This window comes from Grampus griseus (assembly GCF_964374135.1).
Source record: "Grampus griseus genome assembly, chromosome: 3".
NCBI lineage: Eukaryota > Metazoa > Chordata > Mammalia > Artiodactyla > Delphinidae > Grampus > Grampus griseus.
In genome coordinates this window covers 61,172,054-61,197,988 of record NC_139019.1, presented here as the reverse complement: position 1 = coordinate 61,197,988, position 25,935 = coordinate 61,172,054, and the positions used below count along the sequence as shown (strand labels likewise).

Below are 25,935 nucleotides of genomic sequence, written 5' to 3'. Positions count from 1 at the left end.
ATATATTATAACCTCCAAATGACTAAAGGGAAGAAGAAACGGAGTGCTTAAAACTTGACCAGTTTAACAAAGCAGGAAAAGAAAAAAAGCATGGTAAATAGAAAACAAAATAAGATGACTAGAAGGGGCCACAATACTAGTTATCAGAATTCTTGTCAATAAGTTAAATTCCAGTGATACTGAACATGTAAAAAGCACAATTCAATATATACTATTTATAAGAACCCCACCTTAAAGAGGATGGCACAGAAAAATTGAGAATTACAGAATAAAATTTGTGTGTGTTTATTATCAGACATACAAGTTACCTATCACCACATGAAATATCAGAAGCATTCTCTTTTAAGTCAGAAAAGCAAGAGAAGGTTACCCTCTTTCAACACTATTTCACATTTTTATGGAAGTTCTAGCCAATACAAAAAGACAAGTAAAAATAGTTAGAGGTATAAATCCTAGAAAGAAAGACACAAAATTATTATTTTTATTCAGTGTATAATTGCCAACCCACAGAGTCTTAGAATCAATAGAAAATCTATTATTTAAGCTAATAAATAGGATACTGTTTAGGTACAGATCATTATGTGAAAATCATTAACATTTCTGTATGGTAGGACTGACCAATTTTAAGACATTATGAATAAAATTATTCTTTTTACAAGAACAACGAAAGGAATAAATTAACAAATATATGATACCGATGTGGGAAATTTTTTTTTAAAAACCTGAAACTTTCCTGAAGGCCATAAAAAGAAGATATAAATAATGTAATAAGTATACTATGTTCCTAAATGGGAGAGAGTACTCTCCGCCAGGTTAATCTTCAAATTCAGTTTGATTGAATGCTAAATTCCAGTAAGCCTTTTCAAGGGACTTGACAAATTTCTAAAATTCAACTGGAAAAAAGAATGTCCAAGAAAAGGCAAAACAAAAATTTAATGAGAAAAGCCTTTTTCAATAATAACTTCAAGATATTCTTCAAAGTCACAAGAATATTTTTATTCAATGTAATTGGCTATTGTCAAAGGAATCAGTAAAACAAAACAGAGAATTTAGAAATTTTGTATATCATAAAGCTGACATTTCATATCACTGGGGAAAGAATGGACCAGTCAGTAAATGATGTGAGAACCATTATCGGGAAAAAACCAAAGATACCTTCCTCCCACAGATTACTCCAAAATAAATTCCAGATGGATTTATGGTTTAATTATAGAAACTATAAAATTGTTTAGAAATAATATAGACAAATATTTTTATACTCTTTGGGGGCAAAAGTCAAGCAAGACACAATATCCAGAAAGATATAGTGAAAAATTGACAGGTTTGATTATTAAAAATTTTGAACTTCTCTACAAAGAAGAAAAAAATAGATACCATAACACATGAGAGATAGAAAGTATTACAGCATATTTAGCAGACAGAAGTTTAGTAACCAGAATATATAAAGAACTCTTGCAATCAATAAAAAGGAATCTAATATAAAAGTGGAGAAAGGTTGAGAATAGTTCATTAACAAGAAAAGAAATGCAAATGATCCATAACAATAACATATACAACATTGGTAATAGGGAAATAAAAAAAATTTCATCCATCAGATTTGCAAAATTTTAAAATAATTTTAATATATGACACGGAAGGTACAGAAAAACGTGTATTCTTATTTACTGTTTGTGGAACTTCAAGTTGGCACCACGTTTTTTAGGTCAGTTTGGCAGTATTTTTCAAATGCTGATTATTCATACTCTTCAACTTAGTGATTTCATTTTTAGGGTGGCAAGCTTGGGGAGATATTGGTGCTTGTGCTGAAGAAATAGATCTATCCAAGGTTATTAACTAAACATTGTTTGTAATAGAGAAAATTTGCAAATGAGAATTGATGGGGGAATGCTTAAATAAATTATGATACATCCCTATTATGGATGTAGGTTTTGAGTATCAGTTATGCATTAAGCACTGTACTGGGTTATGTTATTTCATTTAATCGTTAAAACGAGCTCACAAGGGTGTCATTTTTCTCACTTCATAGATAAGGAAATTTGAGTCTCACAATGGTTAGACTACTTGCACATTTCTTACCTAGAAAATTTACCAGTTTGGATCGTAGGAGTCTGTGGAATGAGATTATATGTAGTACAAGTATATGCATTACAGTTAAATATAAAACAGGTAGAATCTTGTCTTACATTAAACTGTTACACCATCTGATCCCATGTAATTAGGCTATTTAGAGCTGCCTAATAATAGTAGTTTGTTGGTCTGGTAAACTGTTAATTCTGTTAAATTTACATCTATCATTACTCATTTTCAACATTCCCCTATCCATGTCAAGATAGCTGTGTTTAGCCCCATGTTCAACCAAAGAAATGAGAGGAAAAAGAGCGGGTCAAAAGAAAAGAAGAAGAGAGAGAAGCGAACGATAAAAGGGCAAAATATTTAAAAGGAGGCGCGTGAAAACTATGGAGAGCATCCTAGAACACTAATATAAATGAAAGTAAATTTTCCCCAAAATAAAGAGGAAACATTCCATCTTACTCCCCGCTAAGCCAAACCTTGCTTAGAAGCTGAGACTGCCTTATGCAGTATGTTACATATATTAATTAGATTTTGCATTCAGTTGTGTGTAACACAAACCCAGCTGTGGTGACTTCACCAAATAGGGGTTTGTTTATTATTCTCCTGGTACGAGAAGAACACAGGACAGCAGTTAAGAGCAGCTGGAGTAGCTCCACAATGTCTTTTGGTATAAGGTTTTTCCAACTTTTTGTTCCATGAGCTAATTTCATTAGCATGTGCCAGTCATCCTCGGGGTCACAAGATGGCTTCTCTACTTCCAGGATTCTATCTGCATTCTAGGCCAAAAAAAAAGGTAAGAAGTGACATGAAGGGAGGAGCCACATCTGTGTCAGAAAAGCAAAACTTGGGACTTCCCTGGTGGTCCAGTGGTTTAGAATCCGCTTTCCAATGCAGGGGACAACGGGTTCAGTCCCTGGTCGGGGAACTAAAATCCCACGTGCCGCAGGGCAACTGAACCCATGCACCACAACTAGAGAGCCGTGTGCCGCAACTACAGAGCCCACGTGCCACAGCTACAGAGCCCACATGTTCTGGAGCCCACGTGCCACAACTAGAGAGAAGCCTGCGCAGCAACAAAGAACCTGCGCACTGCAACGTAAGATCCCGCGTGCTGCAACTAAGACCCGACAGAGCCAAAAAATAAAAAGAAATACTTAAAAAAAAAAAAGAAGAAAAGCAAAACTTTCCTAGGAGTCCCAGCAGACTTCTGTTCAGGCTTCATTGGTCATAACCAGGTCACTTGATCAGTCTTAGCTATAAGAGCCTGAGAAGAGAGTGTTCCGGTGGGCACATTGTCTACCTGAACAAAATCAGGATTATATCAGTAAAGAAGAAAAAGGTAAAAAAAAATACTGAGTAAGCAACAAGTAGTGTCTGCCACAGCAATATTCCAGTTTTATTACATTTGTCTCATAAGACCCATTTTGGATGAACTTATATCCTTCGTTTTTCATACAGCATTACATGTTAATCACTTCACCAACCACAGAAAATAAAACATGCATTACCCAAAAGTAACAAACGTGAAACATACCCAGTCAAGTTGAATAGTATATATTTATCTCTTAACACATGAGTTTTTGCCTGTGGGGACATTTCAGGATCACCTTTTTCCCCCAAACTTAAGCCTTCTGCTTATCCACCTTGATTTTCATACATGCCTTAGAAGGCAAGTCTGCTTTCCCTTCTTTTCTCCGCTCTCACACCCTTCTCCCTGGGCATCAGTGCTGTAGAGCTACCTTTAACCAAGAGGTAAATGGGATCCTTTTCAGGAGTGTTGGAAAGGAGAAGGCTGGTCATTTCACCCGTAATCTAAAAGAAAACATAAGTAGAGATAGTGTAGTATGTGTAATTTAACCCAGTGGTCCCTAACTTTTTAAATTGTATACGTCTGAGTAAAATATTTATACTACACACTCCCTATATGTATTGTGTGTGTGTCTCACTGTGCTAACATGTATGTACTAAGATATTATGTACAGACAAAAATAGAACTTCAGGGCTTCCCTGGTGGCACAGTGGTCGAGAGTCTGCCTGCTAGTGCAGGGGACGCGGGTTTGAGCCCTGGTCTGGGAGGATCCTACATGCCGCGGAGCAGCTAGGCCCATGAGCCACAACTACTGAGCCTGCGCGTCTGGAGCCTATGCTCTGCAACAAGAGAGGCCGCAGTAGTGAGAGGCCCTCACACTGCAATGAAGAGTGGCCCCCGCTTGCCACAACTAGAGAAAGCCCTTGCACAGAAACGAAGACCCAACACGGCAAAAATAAGTTAATTAATTAATAAACTCCTACCCCCAACATCTAAAAAAAAAAATATATATATATATATAGAACTTCAGATAGAATGAGAAAAAAATAAAAATAATTGATAGGGTTTTTTTCATCAGTGGATTTTCTACCTCAGGGGAGTGCCTTGTCCTTTCCCACTTTGGAGAACACTGATTTATCCAGTTATTTGAAGCCAAAATTTTATATTTAACACTAAATTAGTTCATGATATATATACCTATCCATTTACTCCTTTATCAGCCTTTACATTTCTCTTAATGTGACTTAGCCTTCCATTACATCAGCCTAGTCTTATCCTTCAAGTGTCCTACCCTCAACACTTCTATCTTGTTGTTTTGTTTTGTTTTGTTTTGCGGTAAGTGGGCCTCTCACTGTTGTGGCCTCTCCCGTTGCGGAGCACAGACTCCGGACGCGCAGGCTCCGCGGCCATAGCTCACTGGCCTAGCCGCTCCGCGGCATGTGGGATCTTCCCGGACCGGGGCACGAACCCATGTCCCCTGCATCGGCAGGCGGACTGTCAACCACTGCGCCACCAGGGAAGCCCAACACTTCTATCTTAATAGCTCCTTCCCTGCTGTTTTTGGAAGAAATATCCTCCTTTATTCCAGGGCTGACCCATTCACCTAGTTCTTATGCTCTTAATCCCAACCTCATTTACCTCCTCTAAGACCTTACCCTATTTCTTTGTGTTGCACCAGCCTTTAATTATGCTCAAGTTTCTTTAAGCATTTTTCTTTTGCCTCTACGTCCTCATGAAGCTTCTGCTGCTTTCTGTCCCATGTTTTTCCCTGCCAGTTTTTCCATTCACCTTCAACTCACTGCGTTCTGCATTCTTCCTCTAGCTTTTACACGTGCTTCTTTTTATTCCTCCCTGCAGTATTTGACACACACCTTTTCTCCCCAGCCACTCTTTTCCAGGCTCTTCTGCAAGTTGCACCACTTCTGTTTTTACTTACATGTAGGGCTTCCCCAGGTTTCCACCTTATCCTTCTTCTTGGTATATGCTTTTTTCCTACATGATCTTATCTACTTACAAGGCTTCAGCCCTTCCCTGTACCATTCTGGTTACTTCCAAACTCATATATACTGCCCTGGCCTCTTTTCTGATTCATGATCTGTATTTCCAATTATCTGCTAAATATCTCTTCCTGGGTAACTCAGTGGTACTCAAAGTAAAACATGATTAAATCCAAATCATTTTGTTTAATCCCCAAAACTCCTCTTCAGTGGAGGAAGTCATCCTCCCAGTCATTCACGTTAGACAGTTCAAAGTCTCTTCCTCCCATCCGTCACCAGATCTGTCCCTTTTAACTATAAAATACCCGCACCTCCCCCATTCTCAGTGCTACCCACCCTAGGGAAGCAACCTTGTATAGTGGAATAAAATATATATATATGGCAGCAGACATTATATAGCTGACTTTGGAGTAGGATAGACCTGGGTTCAAATCCCAGTGCTGCTGTGTTCAGTTCTTCATACTAGCTGTGTGGCCTTGGGCATGTTGTTTAACTTCTCTTAATAAATTAGGGGTAACAGAAGCTACCTCTTCGGATCATTGTTATGATGTACTAAAGTAAAACACACAGTGCTAAAAACCCCTGCCTAGACGGTTAATTAGATTCCTTCCTGATTTACCTGCCTTGGATTTCTCCTGTACTCCAGCTTTACACACTGCCAGCAGAGTTTATAAAATACATATGGGGTCATTTATTTTCCTATGTCAGAAGTCTCTGGTAGTTTCCTTTTTTTTTTCCAGGAAACTTTGAAGCACCTTTGTCTGAGTTATAAGAGTAAATCATACACTTTGTCATACAAATCAGGACACTTCAGAGAGTGAAAGGAGACATTAACTGAACAAGATTCCAGGACAACTGCCATGGGAGAACTGGGACTAATGGTCATGCTGTGTATGCTGTTCCTTACAGTGTGCCCCCAATCCCATGTTTTGACACACGACACTGCTCACCATTCCCAAAACATAGGTGTAGAATCCCTAGAATGCTCCTCTCCCTCCTTTTGGAAGTAAACTTATCTCTACCTCTCTCCTGCAGAATTAATCAGCCCCTCTTCCTTGGACTATGATACTTTCTACATGTCTCTAACATAGCACTTTCCTTTCTGTTATAAACATAATTGAACTCTTTCTTTCTCTCTCACTAAACTTGTGAACTTCAAGAGCCAATCTTACTTGTCTTTAAATCCCCAGACACTCACACAGTACATGGGATCAAGTTTGTATTCATTAAATGTTTATTGAATTAATAAATAAATTGGATTTATTGATTTGCCTTGGGCAATCCATGTGTGAATAATTCAAAACATTCTTTGGTTTTTTTTTAGTCCGTACCTTGTTCCATTTAAAAAAAATAAGGCAGCTTAAAAGTTTATAGTATATAATAGCATAAAATCAAAGTGGATTTTCTTTTCTTTCTTTATATTTTAATATTTGTCCCTACCCCACCCTTCAAGAAAGTATTTTTCTTAACCTAATGTTTGGTGTTTCTTATCCACAATTCCCATCTCCCTAGCCATCTTCCCACTGGCCATGAGACCCAGTTCTAACACAAAACTAGAATTCCTTCCCTGGGACTTTCAGTAAAGCTTTTGCTTTCCTGATAAAAAGGAACAGATTCAGTTGGCTTAATTTTTTTTTTAATACTTGATTGGATTCTGCATTTATTTTGCTCCTTATACCTGTCTAAAAGCTTAAAGACTTTTGAACTTGACAGAATTCTGCACAATTTCAAATTCTCAGCATCATATAATTCCATCTACGTTTAAAATGCTATCTGATTGAATTCTGGTTACCTCACATGGCTTTTTATAATCGGCTTTTGCACCTTAAGAGATCAGCTTATAGTCATGCTGCATATTACAGTATTGTTACCTCAATTAATAGGAAATTTATTTCAAGGAAGTACATGAGAATAAGTAGTACAGAAATAGGAATCTTAGCCATGTGATCAGTCTTCATAAGAATGTATTCATAAGAATATATTGTAGGAAAAATCATGTAGTTAGTTGTCAGTTGGCTCAATTATTCACTACTCTTCCATCATCACTCTTCCTTCTTCAGTGGAATGTTAAAGTGGTACCTAAAGATACAGCAGCCATCTGGCAACCATGAGGATAAGAACCAACACACTAGGGCTAGCGGAGTTGAAAGCTAGAGAAGCCTGGGTTCCTAACAGCATCTTTAAGCCATTGAACCAGCCTTTGACTGGTAACTTACAGGATTACTTATACACTGAACAATAAGCACCCATCTCTCAAGAAATTGTCAGTTGGATTTTCTGCTTCTTTGCAGCCAGACACATTGCGAACTGATACACTCATCAACCTAACTTCAAACTTGTAATTTTAAAACATTTTAAAAGCAGTTTTAGTAATTTTTTAATAAAGATAGTAGTTTCATGAGATTTAAATGAAATAAATGCACTCAGTATTGTTTTTCTGTATGATGAAAATAGAAAGTTGCCTTTCCTAGATTCTTCGTATCCTGTAATTTGAAAAACTTTCACCACATGTTCAATAATGTCAGTGAATAATGCTACTAGAAAATGAGGGGTTTTGTTTTAAGAAAGCAAGTTTGCAGATGAGGTATTATTTTTTTCACACATATCTTAACACAGTATGGTCACTCCATTTTATTCTTTACTTAAAAATTAATATCTTAAAAGACATATCTTAACTATTTAAGACTAAGCCACTCCATTTTCTACACTTTTACTACAAAATTGAAGATAAGATATTCTCTACTAGATAAGCTGCATTAAGTGTTCCTCTGATAGTAATGGATGTATACCCTTGCTGCTTACCTATTTTTAAAAGTTCTATGTCATATTTACCATAACTGCATATTTTTGTTAAAAAAAAAAATATATATATATATATATACACGTTTTCTAGTTCAGGTAACAGATGTATTTCTCTGCAGATAGTGTTGAGAAATATTTCAAACCTTTTTTAGCTGTGATATTTAAGCCAAGCAGATCTCTGTATGCTTTCATTGCACCTATTTAACTGCATAGTATTAAGAAGAATGTTTATTTATTAAGCATTTAGTCAGCTTTAATGTGTTTTTTCCTTAGTACCAAGGATGATTGCTTCAGTGTTAATATTCAGCCTCCTGTTGGAGAACTGCTTTTACCTGTGGCCATGTCAGAGAAAGATTTTAAGAAAGAGCAAGGTGAGAGATTATTACAATTTACTAGAAATTGGCATCCCAAATAACATGTGCACATTCCTCTCGCTGGTCTCTAAAATAAATTACCATATGTACATAGCCATTAACAGATGTCAATGCACAGTCTTCCAATTTTTGCTAATACTTTGCGTTTATCAAATAACCTTAAAGGTATATGTTTGTCTACATTCCTGGCATACTTGCAAATTGATTAATATGTCTTAAATAATAAATTGATTCTTAATTAACTTTTCAGATCTTGGAGTTTTGGTTTGTCAATCTAATGATATATTCATGTGTTTTGTATTAGTGAAAATGTCAGGAATTTGGGACTTAGCAAAGTCTCATCACTATACATGTTATGTTTCTGTATTTCCTCTCACTATAGAACTGTTTTTCGTGTTCTACTAATATTATTTTTCCCTGTACACATTAGAGTGCCCTACCCTTCAAAATAAAATCCTAATTATAGCATTAAAATACCTCCATTTTCTTTTGACCTTATTCTGTATTGAAGAAATGCTATGCTGTCAGGCTATATCAGAGCTGAAACATTTTAAAATAAGCACCAAAAAAAAAATATTTTCAGCATAATGAAAGCATTAATATCTTAGGCTTGCCCTAGAGTTAGGCATACTTTCTAATAAAAACAATTTTTGTCATGTATGAATAAGGGAAAACAACTGTCTCATTTTATGTGTTTAAGAATTGAATTTATAAAAACTAGGACATATTTAAATGGTATAGTCAGCAATGTTTTAAAGTTTATGTGAATCTAGGCTAGTTTTTCCTTTGGAGGGGGTTATCAAAGATTCCCTTCATCTTGAGGTCATTAAATCATACCTGTCAAGCTTTCACAAAGTACAGGCAAACACAAATATCTACACATAAAGAGAAGGGCTTGCTTCCTGGCACTCTATCATGTAGTGCCAGAGACTTTTTTTTTTTTTAAACTATGAACCTTGGCAATTCACAACGTCAGAAGGACCTGTTGTAGAAGAAGCTCACAAAGAAAATCTCATACACGACTGTAAATTAATAGTAACCTTTTATTCTGCCTTATTTTTAAGTGATAAAAAAGAATGACTAAATCCATCTTTGAGTTTACTTTTCTTGGATGTTGATTATTGCTATAGAAAGTCATATATGTGATTTTATTTTTCTATTGACCAATTGAATTGATTCTTACATTTGCTATTCTTACCCTTTGCTGGCTAAAGCCTGCCTCTCTGCTTTACACCTGCTCAGCAAACCCAGGTGAGTGGCACATAGGGACTGAATAAAGCCTTGGCGCATTTATTGTTAAGGGGATATTCCTTTTTTGAAAAGTGCAGCTAAAGTATTTCTAAAGCAGCAGATTATTATATATCTTTTCTCTTCCTCAACTTTGGTTTAGAATTATGTACTTGATATTTTGATCAAGTTTTTTGTGCTCTGCTGTGACTGAGGGATTTTTTTCCCTGACTAGCCATACAGAACCGTAATCACGTGAGAGAGGAGCGCTTGGAGAACAGCTGTGGTCCTCTGTGGAGATGTTGCCAAAATTCCTTTTTCTTCTGCCATTTTACTTCTATGGTTGTTGATTATTTGTCTGAATAAATCTGGCAGCTGTTCGCTATGTTTAATAGAGCAGAAAGGCTACTCTGAATAAAGCTATTTGAAAATTAGTTTATATGGAGTATTTGTAAATCCTTGCAAGGCTCTTGGCATTTCTGTATCATGCTTTCTGTCCTCCTAAGTTCATTCTTTGATATGGGACTTGATGCTGACAAATTTACCGCAGGTTTAAAGTCTTCAATAGCATCCTTTTAGTTCTAGATTTCAGCTGCTTTGGTAATAGAGGTCTCAATTCTCAACTTTACACATGTATTTATTTGTTATACTACTCTAGGAAGAGCTTAGCTTATTTTGCAGAAGATACCTATAAATGACTCATTAACTGAAAATTCTAAATCAGAATAAAAATCACTTTCCTCAGATTTTATCAGTGCAAACTTCGGGAAGTTAAAATGCCAATAAATTTAAGAAATGTCTGCGTGCATCATTACATGCTAGCTTTAACTTGTTTTTCTACTTTAAATAAAATGAATTTACACACTTAATATCTCGTTACACAGGGCATATATTTCAAGACTCAAGAAATGTATTAAATGTATTAACTGGGATTTAACTGAAGAAATTATAATTAAAAACATGAGAAATATGGTTCTATTTTTATACAGATGTGCATATTTGAAAAGTGTATATAATATTAAATAAGAATACTTCTAACAGGTTGTACATATTAGATTAATATTTTTTAAACGGAAATGTTTTATTCCTAATATACAGCCTGCTCTATCACTTTTTCTCAGTTGTTGCATTTAGAGTTCCATGACCAAACATGCATTTTTATAAGGTTGGTAGTCAAAGTACTAAACAAAAGATTGGTTTATTGTATATTTTGAAGTTATCCAGAGTATTCATATTATGAGCCTTAACCAGAAGCCATATTTTTTTCATTATTATGAGTTTTGAGCCTTGCGAAGTTAGTTCATGATCTAGCTCTGGGATGATTTCAGTACTATCAATAGGATCTCTGTTTTACTTTTAAAACTGTAATTGCGTTTCTTGAAGCAGTTTTAATTGTAAGAGACCCAAGCCAACTGCTTATTCCAAATTTCCTCTTCTTATGAATTAAATTGGAAATCTAAAACTTACAAGAAATTTTAAAAATCTTTTCTTATTTTATTTACATTTTAGCAGTTAATTACAGCTGATTAACCTAAATTAAGTGCTGTCCAGTGCCTCACCAAAATTAGGTAAATTCTAATGAAGCAACAAATTCTGTATCTGAGAATTTTAAAATATTTCTCCAGTAACTTTACCTTTATTATGCATGAGCAGGCTGTATAGTATTTGAAGTCTGTTTTTGTAGAAGAAACTTTTAATGATATCTTGGCATATTTTTCTTTCTCGTTAATTTAAGAATACCTGATATATTTTCATTTAGAAAAAATCTCTGGTTTAAGAAACCTAGAATGGCTACTTAATTTCATTATGATTTATACCTCCATCTTCTGGGTTGCTAGCTAGCAAGATGCTAATTCTTTAAATGGCCAGACATTCACTATTTTCTGGCCCTTAACCACCGCAGGCAATCATATTTGATGCCCCTTAATTAGAGCACCTTTTTTTCTTTCCAGGTTCTTTTTCCACCTCAGCAATCGAGACAATACATTTGCTTACCATGCTGCTCTCCTAAGTGTTCTTTTGCATGTAAATTAATCTTGATTCAGTTTACACTGTCATGCTGAGTGGTACAAATTGCCTATAACAATAAAACAGCATGAGTTAAAAATAAAGGGGGGTGGGAAGGCAGATTGAATGTGTGCCTTACTTGATAGCATGTTACTTTGCTTTATGCCAATACATTAGCTGGCGATAATGAATCTTCTGTTCTGAAAAGCATGGTTTAGTTGATTTTTTTTAATTTTACTTCAGTGGAGCAATACCTTGTCTCTTATAGACCAAGTTAGACAAACCATTAATGACAAGAGTGTTAAGGTTAAATATGAAGCAATGCATTCACTTCTCTGAGTGCTATCCATCTTTCCATTTACAGGAGCTTGACAAAAGTACTGGCTTTGTACAACATTTCCTTTAATTACAGGCGGAGGGAAACAGGCTTTTAACATAAACATAGTTGCATTCATTTATTCAGAAGTTGCTCTTCAATAGAGCTTAATGGAGAAGGTTTAAATCCTAAATGAGTACACACATCTCTCAGCAGTGTTATGTCAGCAGCCACTGTGCTTTACTTAAAAGCAGTGTTTGCTTGTGTGGTTTTTAAAGCTTTTGCCTAATATTGAAGTTATACAGTCTAAGACAGAACATAGTGTCCCCGAGTTTGAAAGTGGTTAGTAAAAACTGTTCTTTGTTAAAAGCTAAGTAAGTCTTTTTACAGTGTTAGGCTTTAGTCTTCATGCTGCTAAATCATAGGGGTTTTAAAATGTTTCTGTTGTACTTGCAATAAATAACAAAATTAAATACATAATCCTAAAGGTGGAGGGCCTTTTGAAAACATAAAATCAGCTTTTACCATTTTCATAAATTTTATAAACTATTGTACACATATCATATGTCTCAAAAGATAATCATTTTTAGTAGATACCGTTAGGAGTCAATGACTTACATCACAGATCCAGATAGATGGCATTTATTATAACTATTTTGGTTTTTTTTAACCGGGTAACTAATTTCAGTATTTGTTCCAAGAGTTTGATATGTTATTGAATTTGTCCTTTGAACATTTGTACATAAGATTCTGATATTAATGGCATGCCTTGTGTTAATTCTATATGGTTTTTGTTCATGATTTTGCTTAACTTAGTTTCTTTCTTAAATATTATTTGAAATGTCTCTGGGATTTAAGTTTTTCCAATTTACATTGTTTCCTTTGTGTTCAAATGTTTTTGCTTCAGAAATTTCAGTTGTTTTTGTCAGTAACCATAGTTCCACTTACTAGGCAAATACTGTTATCACTAAGTGTAGCTTAGATACTTGTCTATGTTTTAGAACCACGTAACTGTTCGGTGACTTTCAGTCACTGTTGAGATAACTTTGATCCATTATATTGAGACCAATATAGAAACAATATAGAAACAATATAGTGTTTCTAGTTATTCCAGAAACACTTTGATTTGTTCTGAAGCAGCATTTGGTAAGAGAGATCTTTGAATGAAAAGGAGAAGGGAAAAAAACCAAACTCCTAAAAAGTAAAACCTTAATAGTTTATAAAGCCCAAATTAATTGTGTATATTTTAAAGGGAGTGAAATTGGAATTTTATCTTTGTGATTCTATGCTTTTATCAATCTTAGTATTTAAAATCAGGTTATTAAGAGTGATGTTTGACTGCATTTTTACACATTTTTCAACACAAACGAGGATTTAAAAAAATTTTTTAATCAGTTGCAGTTCATTTTAATTTTATGAAAATTATCTTGTAAATTACATTCTGAAGTGGTATTTCTTCTCTTAAAAAGTTTTTAAATTTTGGCTATGAATTTTAAATTGTTTAATGTAATTTTCATAAAGAAATTAGTAAAAGGGAGCCGCCTTTTGCTCTTACAGGAATGCTAACGGGAATGAATGAAACTTCTACTGTAATTATTGCTGCACCGCAGAATTTCACTTCCTCTGTGATCCTTCAGAAGGTTGTAAACGTAGCCAACGTAGGTGTAGTCCCTTCTGGCCAAGATAATATACACAGGTAGGTTCACTGACACGTGATGTGGAGATAACTTGTCTACATGTATAAATCTATACTTTTCAATTCATAATTTTCCTTGAAAATAAAAACCGCTAAACATATATGTGCCCCTCCTTTTTTATGATGATACATTTGATTGATTGGTTTGGATTAAGGCCCTCTTCCCTATTTCATACAATCCTTAGTACACAGATGTGGGCTTTCCTGAAAGATACAGATAGTATACCTGCATTTTATAGTAGCTTGGTGATTTGTAAAGGTACCTTGTGTGAGATATGGCTGAGAATTTCTTATTTCACCAGATTCAGTGAATTCCAGGAAGAACTGTTTTATAAAGCAATGGATTTGGACTTTTTTACTTGAAAAGGGGGACGTTTGGGTATAGATTTCCTTTTGACAGCAATTCCCTAAGGCTGCTTCCAGTAATAAGGAGCTGCTAGACAACCAACATGGGGCCAAATGCAGCTTCTGTGTCTTAGGCCAGGAAATATCTTCACCACCAACCATCTAAAACATGAGGTCCACGTTATTTGTCCTTAAAGGTAACAGAAAATGTGATTAGTATGTGCCTTCTTTGTATCCTTATGAATGCTAGTGGCTTGAAATGAAAGTAAAATAATTACTCCTTAAATAAACATGCAGTTGTTACTTAGTCCTCTGTGAGTTTAAAGGAATTCATTGCAAACTATCTTTTAATTCCTCTGCCATTCTACTGCCAATGGCATACTTCCACCATTACATTTAGGAAATAAATTGAAAATCAAAGAGAACGCCTTCAACCCTTTAAAAATGTATTTTTAAATTAATACAGGGGCAAGAGAGGCCGCATATAAAGAGTTCTGTGGGTGATATGGATTTTTTTAGACTCAGTTCTGCCATTATTGGGCTTTATAACTTCTCCTTATGGGCTTTAAGTACCTCATCTGTTTGGAAATTGATGGCAGGGAAAGAAGGTGATTGAAATGAAATTCTGTTATCTATGGAAGAACATTGGACTTGACATCAGAAGAGCTGAGTTCAAGTCTTGATCTGCCATTACAGAGTTGCCTAACTTCATCTACTAATCATGACAGAATGAAAACTGCATGTACTAGTCAAAAATCAAATTTGCCTTGTGCCTTTTTTTTTTTTTTTTTTTTTTTTTTGCGAAGAGGAGGTCCTTAAGTAAGTTGCTCAAGAGATCTGATGCTTCCATGTCTTAATTTTTGATAAGCCCTATGTATCTCACATAGGGTGGTGATAAAATAATAAAATGGATATAAGGTCATCATATTGGTACCGCCATGCAAATATACACCTTATCTGTCAGTTAGTGTTGGTCAATAGGGGAAAAATGAACAAAAAGAAGGCTTTTAGTAAAAATTTTTGGTTCTAAGTCTTCCTTGTTTTGTTTTCTGCTTTAAAGACTTCTTTTCACTTTCCTGAGTGATTTTCTTCAGCAGAAGTTGTTCTGTTTTATTTATGGATCCTTTGAATTATTGAAATTACTAAAACACCAAAATATTGTATATCAACTTTAACTTTTAGCTTATGCTGTATGAAATTTTACCTGACACATCTAGTATCCAGCAATACTTCATTCTTATTTTAATATGTTCCTTTGTAGTAGACAAAACAACATAGGGTAACCCTTGTTTATGTTGGAACTTCTAATTAAGTTTTTGTTTTGCTTTGTATGCGGGTTTTTAACTTTTCTGAAAGCAATGACAGTGTTCCAGGTTTTTGTTTCTTAGAAGAAAATAGCCAGATTACCTTCTCAAAACCAACTGATATGAAAGCCATTTTCCTATTGGGAAAAAAACTAAGTAAGACACTTAGCACAGTTGTATAATTCTTATTAAAGCATAAAGTTTGCCTATAACTTGTCTTGGTGGTTTAGAACTTAATGCCTGTTCACAGGATTAAGTTACAGTCAATTCTCAATTATCCATACCAGTGCAGGGGAGACACACAGCTAGGAACCATTTCTATCTGCCTTTGGAGTGCAGAGTTTGCACTTATACTTAATGGCCATGGTCCTCATACACTTCTGCAATGTGTTGACACTTTTCCAGTCCAGCCTTATCACAGTGGCCTGGTATTTGGCTCTGTAACTTGGTGGAGGAGCCGGAAGTGAATAAAATGAGCCAAAAGTGAATAAAATGCCTATATATAATTCTAAATAGGCTGTGCTATCTTAACCTGCCTCACAAGTCTCATTGTACTTATTGAAAATGTTTTACATTTGCTTCTTTTATAGTAAGGTATGGCTATAATAATGTCTTAAATTTTAGAAGCCTTCCAATAAATACCTAGAGTTATTTGTAGTTTTCATACAGATATTGACAAAAATTACTATCCCACAAATGTAACATTTTTTGCCATTCTTTTATGCTCAGTAAGTTAAAACTGAAATAAACAGTTGGTAGTACAGTCTGTACCAATAGCTTTCTTAATTTCATTTAAAATGAAATAGCAATTACTGTTTATAATAACAAAAATTAACAGTTTACCACTTTATTGAATTGTATTAATGTTTTTGACAGTGTTCAGTAGGGGATTACCCTGTGGGATGAATGAGTTTATATATCTAAGCCTTTATATGATTTAATTGTTAGTAATAAAACTGAAATCTCTATGAGATTTTTGAATGACTTCTCTATTCTTCTGTGGTAGTTGCTTTTTTGAGTTTATGAAAAATAGGACCAAAACCATTATTGTATTTATTAATGGTAATCATTTTTAATAAAAAAACAATAAGCTTGAAAAGCATTTTGACCATTAGTATTTTAAGAAATTAAAATTTTCAGTACAATAAGTTATTCTTGGCTGGCCTACCTATGTTCTATTTAATTTTTCAGGATCTTTCATTTCTGAGAGGACTTTTTAATTAGCATTAGAATATTCTTTCTGACCATTCAATGAATTAAGTTCCCATTGTCTAGTTTTAGGATAATATATTCCTACTACTCTTTACAATTTGAATATTTTTTACATTAAATACCAAGTTAAAAAGTATTTAACATAAGAATTAGCTAAGAAAAAGTGAATCTTCATTAATATGTAGAAGTGTGTAACAGTATAAAGTAGAAATTTTAATTGAATACGTAAGAGAAAATGGTTCCTAACACATTAGCAGCAAATACCGCCATTAAGAAAAAGTCAATTAAAGGAGCACAAGTTTTATGAAATTCAATTCAAAAACCAGGAGCATTTTCAGCGTAGTTAACCGGTTTCAAAGATCAGTTGAGAAAGTAGAACTACTTTCAGATTATGTGACATTTAGTTTTGATTTTCTAAATGAACCATAGCATCAGAAAGCCAGCCAGTATACTATTGAAAGACTTAATTTTATCTTCATTTCTGTGGTATGTACTTACTGGTTGAAAAAGCTGCTCTTTGAGAACAAAGCCATCTTATTGAGATCTACAGAGTTATGGTCATTGTGCCAATCTGCTGTTTTCCAAATTACAGTTACCACATGATAAGGGGTAATAGAGAAGTCAGAATCAAAAAAATCATAAAAAGCATTTATTAAATATATAGCCGAACATCTTCATGTCCTATGTTAGATACTCACATATAAGAATGTGAGACACTGTGAAAGTCTTGAAACACGTTATTTAAAACAATATTAATAGAGTATATACAAAGGGCAGAATGAACAACAGTAAACCAGTATATGAATAGACGGAAAAGTTAAAAGGTGAAGATTTTATGTGTTTTAGGGGAGGTTAGAGAGACTAGCATTGGAAATCCTAGGTTTATCCCGGGCCAGAAAAAATTTCGTGTGTCCCTCCAAAAAAGAAATTAAGTGTTTATGAAGGAGATTCGTATTCAATAGTGTAGAAACTGAGGTGCATTTGCTTTAATTACATTGCTTGTCCTCTGATAAACTAATGAATAAAAATGACCAAAATGCAGAAGCCAAAAATTCTATACCTTCAAAATCTCTAACGTTGTTCTGTATAAAAGAACTATGTGCGAGTTTGTGTAAAACTCAGATTCCTGGGACCCACACCCAAAAACTCAGATTCAGGACTGCTGGGGCAGGACCCAGTATTCCAAGTGGTTGCAGATAAGTGTTCCAAAAGTTCATAGTTAATGCTAGCCACATGGCATGTTCTAAAATATATTTTTCTGTGTTTATGTTTCTTTTTTACAGGTTAGTCATTCAGGAACATCAGTAAACAAGATGTTTGATTTAGGTTTTTCTTCTTTTTATCCAGTGTGTTCCAGCCAAGAAAGTCTTTTGTTAACTAGAGTAGCACATTACAGTGGTAGCTCTGAAACAGTCTTAGACCATAAGTAAAAGTTTGCCTTTCAGCAGTCTCAACATTTTACATTTTAACCCAGTTTCAGGAATTCTGACATTCATATACAGTAGTATTGTTAAAAACAGTTGTCATACAACAAACTTATTTTTCCCTTTCGTGAACAACAAATTGACCTTATAAGGGGTGATATTTGAGTGAAAACAGAAAGCCATGTCTCTGCCACGATTCTATTTTAGTTCTTACCTTATTCAGTAAGACCTTAGGACAGCTTTCATTAACTTGTATTCAGTACTTACGTTCTTTTTTTCCCCCTGTATATCGTAATCTATGGTTTGGATTTTGTTTATCCTGTCACTTTTTTAATTTGCAAATTTTGAACATATACAACCTGTGAATAATTACAATCCTTACAGAATAAATGTTGTTTTACTGTTGTTACTTAGGTCCTTAACTATTAGAAAAATCAGGTGTTGTGAATGGAACTGTGAATCCATGGCAACCTAGTAGCCAACTTTTTAATTTATCAACACATTTAAAGACCGTTATTGTTTTAGGATTAAAATAAATTTTTTTTTACTTAAAGTAGTTGTAAAGAACAACTTATTTCATTTCTAGTCCTTAAACTCATCCAGTGAATCACTGTTGTATACATGTTTATGGTTATTAATAGGGGAAATACTGGTATATACCATTGTTTCTATCCTAAAACATCTATATTGTGTAACTCCTTCATTCAATATTTTTTGAAGACCTTTGTGACAGATTTTGTTGCTGCTGGGGTTAGAAACATGAATGACATAGTTACTTCTTGGTGGGAGTCTTTGATATTTTCCTTTTTTTGGTTCTTAGGTTGATCAACCTTTGGGTTATTGTTTTTGTTTGCTAGTTGTTTTATTTCTTTTCCCCTGATAACTATGGAATATTTAAATACTGGGTCATTTTGAAGGACCATAATGGATAAGAATGACATTTGATGGCTTGGTGCCCTAATTTTATAAGCCTGATACTATAGTCACCATACTTCATCTGTCTTAAAACAAAAGTTTGTACAAACAGTTGTTAATATAAAGATGCCAGGCTTCGGTCTTTTCTATAATATGACAAATTGGAGAGAATGTCCAGTGGTTAGGACTTGGCACTTTCACTGCAGAGGGCCCGGGGTTCAATCCCTGGTCAGGGAACTAAGATCCCCACAAGCCACGTGTCACAGCCAAAAAAAAAAAACAAACAAATAAACAGACAAAAAACAAATTGGCATCTCAAACCAGGACTAAGATTTGTGGAACCTATTTCGTGATCAGAGTTTTTCTCACATTGGTGGTTGTCCACTAGAGGGCAGCACTGCTTTTTTATCTGACTGCTTTGATCTCTGCAGGCTCTGAGCAGCAATTCATTGAAAAGCAAATGTGGACCTCTAATTTTTACACAGAAGGCGGCATATTTGGATATTTCAGAAATAACCAAACTGCAGTTGATTTTTGCTTTAAAACATTGTATATTTAAATTTTATTTAATTCCACTGTTTGTGAAGTAATATTCTACAATGCAACAATTTTACAAATAGGAATATATAAATGTTTTCATGTAAAAATGAAAGAAAGGTATTCTTGATGATTTTCCTTCTGGGTTGACAATTTTATAAGGAATCAAAGAGAATGGGGTAAGAATTTATTTGTTTTACTCTCTGGTTTTCTGTTAAGTCCTATCCCACCCCACCCGCACCAAACAGACAAACCAAAAATGCTCTGGAATAACTGGAATGTTTCGTATCTCCTTTGAGAAAGTGCACTTAGATTTTCTTAGCTTTCCTGTATAAAGAGAATGCATCGTTGACAAGATAGTGTAGGGAATCACTTTTTATACCAATTCTAAAGATTAGAATAGAAAATAGAGAGTCCTAAATTCTGATGGTAGTTTATTTTTTGTTTTAACTATTCTAATCAGAATGTTAAAGGAAAACACTACAATATTGCTGGCTTTTTTAAAAATAATAGGGAAAAATACATTGCTTTGGATAAATTCTCTAAACTTGAACCACATGTAAATATTTTCTTAATGTTAATTCAATAGTGTAATGAGCTTAACTTCAAAATACACTTTTATAGTCAACGAAATGGGATTTTTTTTACAACTTACAAATTCTCTGCCTTTTGAAAATGTTATACTATATTAACTCAAAATTATAAGGATTTATCATTTTAAATCCTTTGGAAAATAATACTCCAAATCAACATGCTTTGGTATTCAATGTTAGGAGGCTTATTCAAACCAGTATTTCTTACGTATAGTCATTGTGCGACTTCATTACACATTTGTCAACTTTGGACTAATTATTTTTATATAGCTAGGGCAGGGCACTGCATCTTGTGATCGTCTTTCTTACTAATAGGATTCTGTCTGCTTCAGCAGACAGTAATTGAAGGCTTCATGTACAGAGTGGGAAAAAAAAAAGTTTTAGCCTGAGTGGGCCATTGTCACAGCTCCTGGTAACCAGTAGAACAGAAAACACAAGAAAATTGAACTCAGAATAGAAAAATCAGAAACCAGGAAGACTATCCAAGAGAAGAAAAAGCATGTCTTTGAGCTGTTGCATTAAGTGTAGCAAATATGATTCTGCGTAAAAAAGTTTTATGTTTCTGAATACCCTGGAGATTGATGCAGCCTCTCAGCTAAATATTTTTTAATTCATGTTGTTCTATCAGCATTTCAGTTATTAAAACAGTTGAGTTGTAGGATTCTTTTCCTTCCAACAAAGAGCATTTAAGGTCCATAGGCATTTTCCTACAAATCTAAAAGAAGTATGGTTTAAGTGCATGAAGGAGTAAGTCCGTGCATCGTAAATAATATATTTGTTCAAATTCATTGTCGTTATTTGACCTGTTCTCATAATTTTGTCAGTAGTTAAAACAAGTTAACTTTTTTAGAAGAGTAGTACATACTTTGATTTAGGTTTGGCAACCACCTTATTTCATCTTTTTCTTTAAATCTTAGGAATTCTTATGGACTTCAAAGATTAAATGTCAGTTGTTAGAGACAATAGACAAAAAGACATTTAACAAGAGGAAATACAAATATATCCAAACAGTTTTACCTTCTCAGTTGGTGATTAGAAACAGTGAGTGCTTGGTGGTAGGATGAAAATGAAAAATACCTAGCTGGTATCCTTTTAATAACATGGAGCCCATCTTACATAGGCAATACATCTGTAACTGTCATCCACTTATTTGTTCTCATCTGTGGTGTTACTGGTGTTTGAGGTTGGTTGGTCTCCCAGTCGTCCCTCCCTACATTACAGCTCCATTCAACGTTTTGTATTTTTCATTGCTGGTGTCTCTTTTGAAGGAGTGGGGGTGGGGAATGTTTGTTTATTTTTTTTAATCTTTAAAGGCAGAACTTTAAAATGTGTTGTGGCAAAGCATCAAGTCAAGATGCTTTGAATTACAGAATATTACAAATCAGGTACACAACTTTTGAAGAGAAAAATCTTCCTTCTTAAAGTTTCTGGAACAATAATAGATTATATGCATATTAGGTAAATAAGAAAAACCTTAATTTACCTGTTGACAGTTAAAAAACAAATATTAAGAGGGCATTTTGCATGTATTAAGAGAATGTGTGTGATCTAGAATCAGAAAGGTTGGGTTCAAATTCCTGCTCAACCATTCACTAGCTATATGTCCCTGAGCGAGTTTCTCAACATCTTTGGGCCTCAGTTTCCTCACCTACAGATTGATCTGACTCAGAATCAAATGAAGTAATGCAAGTGAAGTACTTAGTACCCAGTGCACACAGCATTTAATAAATGATAGCTGCTATTATCATTACAGTGATCAAAAACTTCACAGATTTTCTGGAAAAAAAATTGTCAGTGTGATCTTAGTTTGAGGCCAAGTACAAAGGTGCTTATGTCTGCCATTAAATTTAATATGCAGGTATTTGACCCAAGCTGTCTTTATAATCAGTGTTTCTTACATCCCAAAGCTAGCTATTTGTTATTTACCAACTAGTACTCTTTCCATAACTATCTTTTAAACTATCTTTTAAATAGCCTGTTTGGAAGTTAAATGATTAATAAATTTTGGGGGGAGGGGGTGGCTTCTGCTTTCATGGACCAAAACAAACCAATTGTAATCATGCTGTGTTCCAATTAAATACATCCTTTTTGAACTGTGAAATGAGAATGTCAGAACATCTGATCTTCTGGTCTTCTGCTTTAAAACATTGCTTCTATCATTTGTGCCCATTAGAACATACAGACCTAGTTAAAAGGCAGTAGCTTTCACACCAGGTAACAGATTTTATTGCTAGGATGATTTGCTTAGCGTGTTTCCACTGCAGTGTAAGCAAATGCCTCTTATGTGCCCCTATTCTTTCCAGTATTGAGCATTTTGTGGTATTAGGATTTTTAAAACAGGTACAAGACACTAGTTTTAATCTCTGTAAACATACTGACATCAAAATTGACATTTATCTCTGCTGAGTTTATATTATTGTAACATCAACCCTAAGTTTTAATAGAAAAGAGATAAAATGTGCTTTGGGGCTGTGCAACCCTGACAGTCAACAGTCAGTAGGAACTTTTGCGTTCCTTTTCAGACACAGTCTTCTTCTCCGTGTTCCCAAGGCAAAAGTGTTAAGTTAAATAAAGACTATCATTGACATAATGATAACCCTGTCAGAAATAGGGACCTCTGCTGAAATATTTGTTGAATGAAGATTTGGTGATGACCACATCTGTGGGGAAAGTTGCATAAATGGGTGAGACAATAGAGCCACCTAGTATCTATCATCTGGTGACATGGTTTAACAGAAATACAGAAACAGGGCTCTCCTATGAAGCAGAAGAACCTCGAAAATTTGGACAAAAGAAATGCAGAAACCTGCAAGGGGTGATAGAAAAGAGAGGTCATTTCAGGGCTGGTGATCTTGTGTTCTCTCAAAGAGGCAGCTGAGTTGCCTAGTTCCTAATCTCGTGTATGGGCGTCAAAAGAGCAAATGGGTATGTATGTCCAGAGCTTTATAAAACCTCTTTAAAAACATTGGTATGATTTCTGTTCCTAAACTGGCTCTACTTATAGTTGCTTCTCTCAGTGGAAAAACTGCTCTATCAGATTCCTTACAAGTCTTCAGCATGTTTGGAGCGAGTACACAAATAAATGTCTACGAAGGTTTCTAACACACTTTGTCTACCACCCATTAACTAACATTTTAAAACACGACTTAAAAGTGTTGATAATATGTTCATCTTAGTAAAATTAGCATATTTGTCTTGCTTTTGATGCATTATTCTAATTATTGTTGGAAAATTGATTTTCATGATTCGATTTAGGCCAAAAATGGCTTGTTAGGTCCCCACACACAAAAAAAAAAAGAAAAGAAAAAGAAAGAATCTAATATGTTATGGGATTTTGATGTCATTTTTTTAAAAAAACTCAAAAAAATTACTTTTCATTTAAAGAGAATCTGCTTCCTGCTTAAGTGGCTAATATTTTAATTAAGTCAGGAGTGAAGTTTTTCTGAGTGTCTCCTGATAAACTCCCTCTTTTATGTTGATGGTAATTAAACAGATCCCCGAGGACGCCGTGGGCTCTGTGCAAGGCCCATGCTAATTGTCAGACATGAGACACTGACCAGTTGGTTGGCTCTTGAATAGGCCACAGCGCGCTGTCAGCGCAGCAGTCTGATTTTTATGTATTGTGAGCTGCTGTCAGGGCTAACTGGGTGCCATTGTGGCTGAAGATGTTGCGCAGATTGAGGCAGATGGCTCAGATTCAGACACGTGTCCTCCAGAAAGGGGAAAGGGGATCAGCCCTGCAGAGTGGGGTCACAGCAGGTCACAGACCTGCTCTACACTTGCTAGTGTTTTCAAAAGCTCATGCGCAGCAACTTTGTTTTTCTCCAGTCATCCCTGCAAGCAAACCCCGTCCCCCACCCCGTCCCCCCAAAAGTGTGGAACATGCTCTACGTGGAAAATGGAGGCCTAGGAGGGGACCACCCTCTTCCCGTCTCTGGGGCTCAACTGTGCAGGCAGAATGAATTAGCAGGATTGACAGAAGTTCATTGTGCCTCCAACGGCTTTGCAGTCAATTGCAGTGCTTAAAAGGCTAGTTTTGCTTTTAATTTCATGTAATTAGTAGGTTCTTCGTGTCTCGGAATTTAGTAATGGAGCCTTAGACCTCAAGTTTCCTCTTTTACATTCTAAAGCAGAAAGAAGATCTAACGTTATGAACGTTAAAAAAAATACAAGCGGAGGGAGCAGGGTGTTGCACTTGGCTCTCACGTGATTCTGTTACATGTCATCAACATTAGAGATTGAAGCTGAATATTGAACATGTCTGAATTCATTGAAACTTATGAAGAGTTTATAATGCACACAAAATTAATGTCTTGCATAATCATTTTCAGATGAGGAATTAAAAGTTCAAGCTCTTTGAGAAAGGTACCTTTTTCTTAACATGTTTTAAAGATAAAAATAGAGTGGTTTATTTTAAATGGCACTATGCATGGTGAAATGTTAAATATCAAATGAATAAATGATTCCCAAATATGTAGTAATAGAGAATTATTCACATGCGTCTATTGGTCAAACTAATAAGTAAAATAGAATTCCTTTTTCTGTTCTGTTCCAAAGATACACTGAAATTACCTGCTTGTGGTAAGCATGGTGCTGGGCAGTTTATTGATTTTTCAGAAGAATGCTTGGCTTTGGGTTTCTGGCAGTAGGGAACCTGTAATAAATTATTGAGAAAAAAACGAGTTATTTTAAACCTATTTGAATGTATGCTGTCTCCTTCTTTCCCCTCATGATAAAAGGTCTCTCTCTCTCTCTTTTTTTTTTTTTTCTTCCAGGTTTGCAGCTAAAACTGTGCACAGTGGGTCATTGATGCTAGTCACGGTGGAACTGAAGGAAGACTCTACAGCCCAGCTTATCATAAACACTGAGAAAACTGTGATTGGTTCTCTTCTGCTGCGGGAGCTGAAGCCTGTCCTGTCCCAGGGGTAACCTGCTCACATCTGGACTTCAGAATCTGGCACACAACAAAAGTGCCTGGCATCCACTACTGCTGCCTTTCATTTATAATAATAGCCCTTCCATCTGGCAGTGGGGGAAGAATACACTCTGGACATTCTTGTCTCCTGCTTTAGAATGCTAGCGTGTATCTATCATGTATGCAGTACTTTCCCCCTTTTCGCTTTGCTAACCAAAGAACATATATTTTACTGTCAGTGATCCCAACTCCTAAATCCATGTGGCATTTTCTCTGTCCTGCTACTCCTGGCCTTCTCGGCTCCCTTCTCTTTTTCAACAATGATGGACATGAATTAGATACTTAAAGTTCATTGTAAATCATCTTCCCTCTCGCAGGAAGCAAAAATTAGCCTAGAAATAGTATAAATGGCCTCTCAGCTTGGTATGTGAAAATGGGATAGCATACTTTTTTAGAATTAAATTCAAAAGCAACGATTTGTCTGTAAAATTTTGTTCTATGAATTTCCTGGTGTTGTAACTGGTCATCATGAAATTATCTCTGAATAATAAGGTAAATAAACTAGCACCTGAATAACATTTGTCTTTGCATTTTTAATGAGAAATTGTTTATAATCCGTAAGTTCATATGCTGAGGTTTCCTTAAAATAAATATTTTGAGTGTTATATAATGCAGAGAAACAATGGGGTTTAGTTAGTGAAAGAAAAACTACTTTCAAACCAGGTAGATTTTCTACTTATGTCATAGTTAACTTCAAGAAAAAAGTTGATATGTTTAATAACAAAAATAAAAATCTTCATGTCTCTTTATGTACAATTTTGATCTCTTAGTAGAGATCTGATTACAAGGCCTATTACAACTACTGAAGAAATTCTTTGAAACTCATTGT

General features: G+C 34.9%; 1 protein-coding gene across 6 annotated transcripts in view; it reads left to right on the top strand.

Moving 5' to 3' along the window:
• The window catches only part of AP3B1 (adaptor related protein complex 3 subunit beta 1), a 283,649-nt gene extending 258,025 nt beyond the window's left edge, over positions 1 to 25,624 (top strand). For 4 of the 6 annotated variants that reach the window (XM_082651961.1, XM_082651959.1, XM_082651960.1 and 1 more), the window contains exons 25-27: positions 8,455 to 8,552; positions 13,663 to 13,801; positions 24,907 to 25,624. In XM_082651961.1, the coding sequence (XP_082508087.1) occupies positions 8,455 to 8,552; positions 13,663 to 13,801; positions 24,907 to 25,060 (391 nt within the window). In that variant the 3' untranslated portion in view covers positions 25,061 to 25,624. Of the gene's footprint in view, positions 1 to 8,454; positions 8,553 to 9,769; positions 9,807 to 11,734; positions 11,808 to 13,662; positions 13,802 to 24,906 lie in introns of those variants that run through there. The other 2 variants (XR_014296557.1, XM_082651963.1) reach the window with 2 other exon arrangements.
• The last annotated feature ends 311 nt before the right edge of the window (positions 25,625 to 25,935 follow it).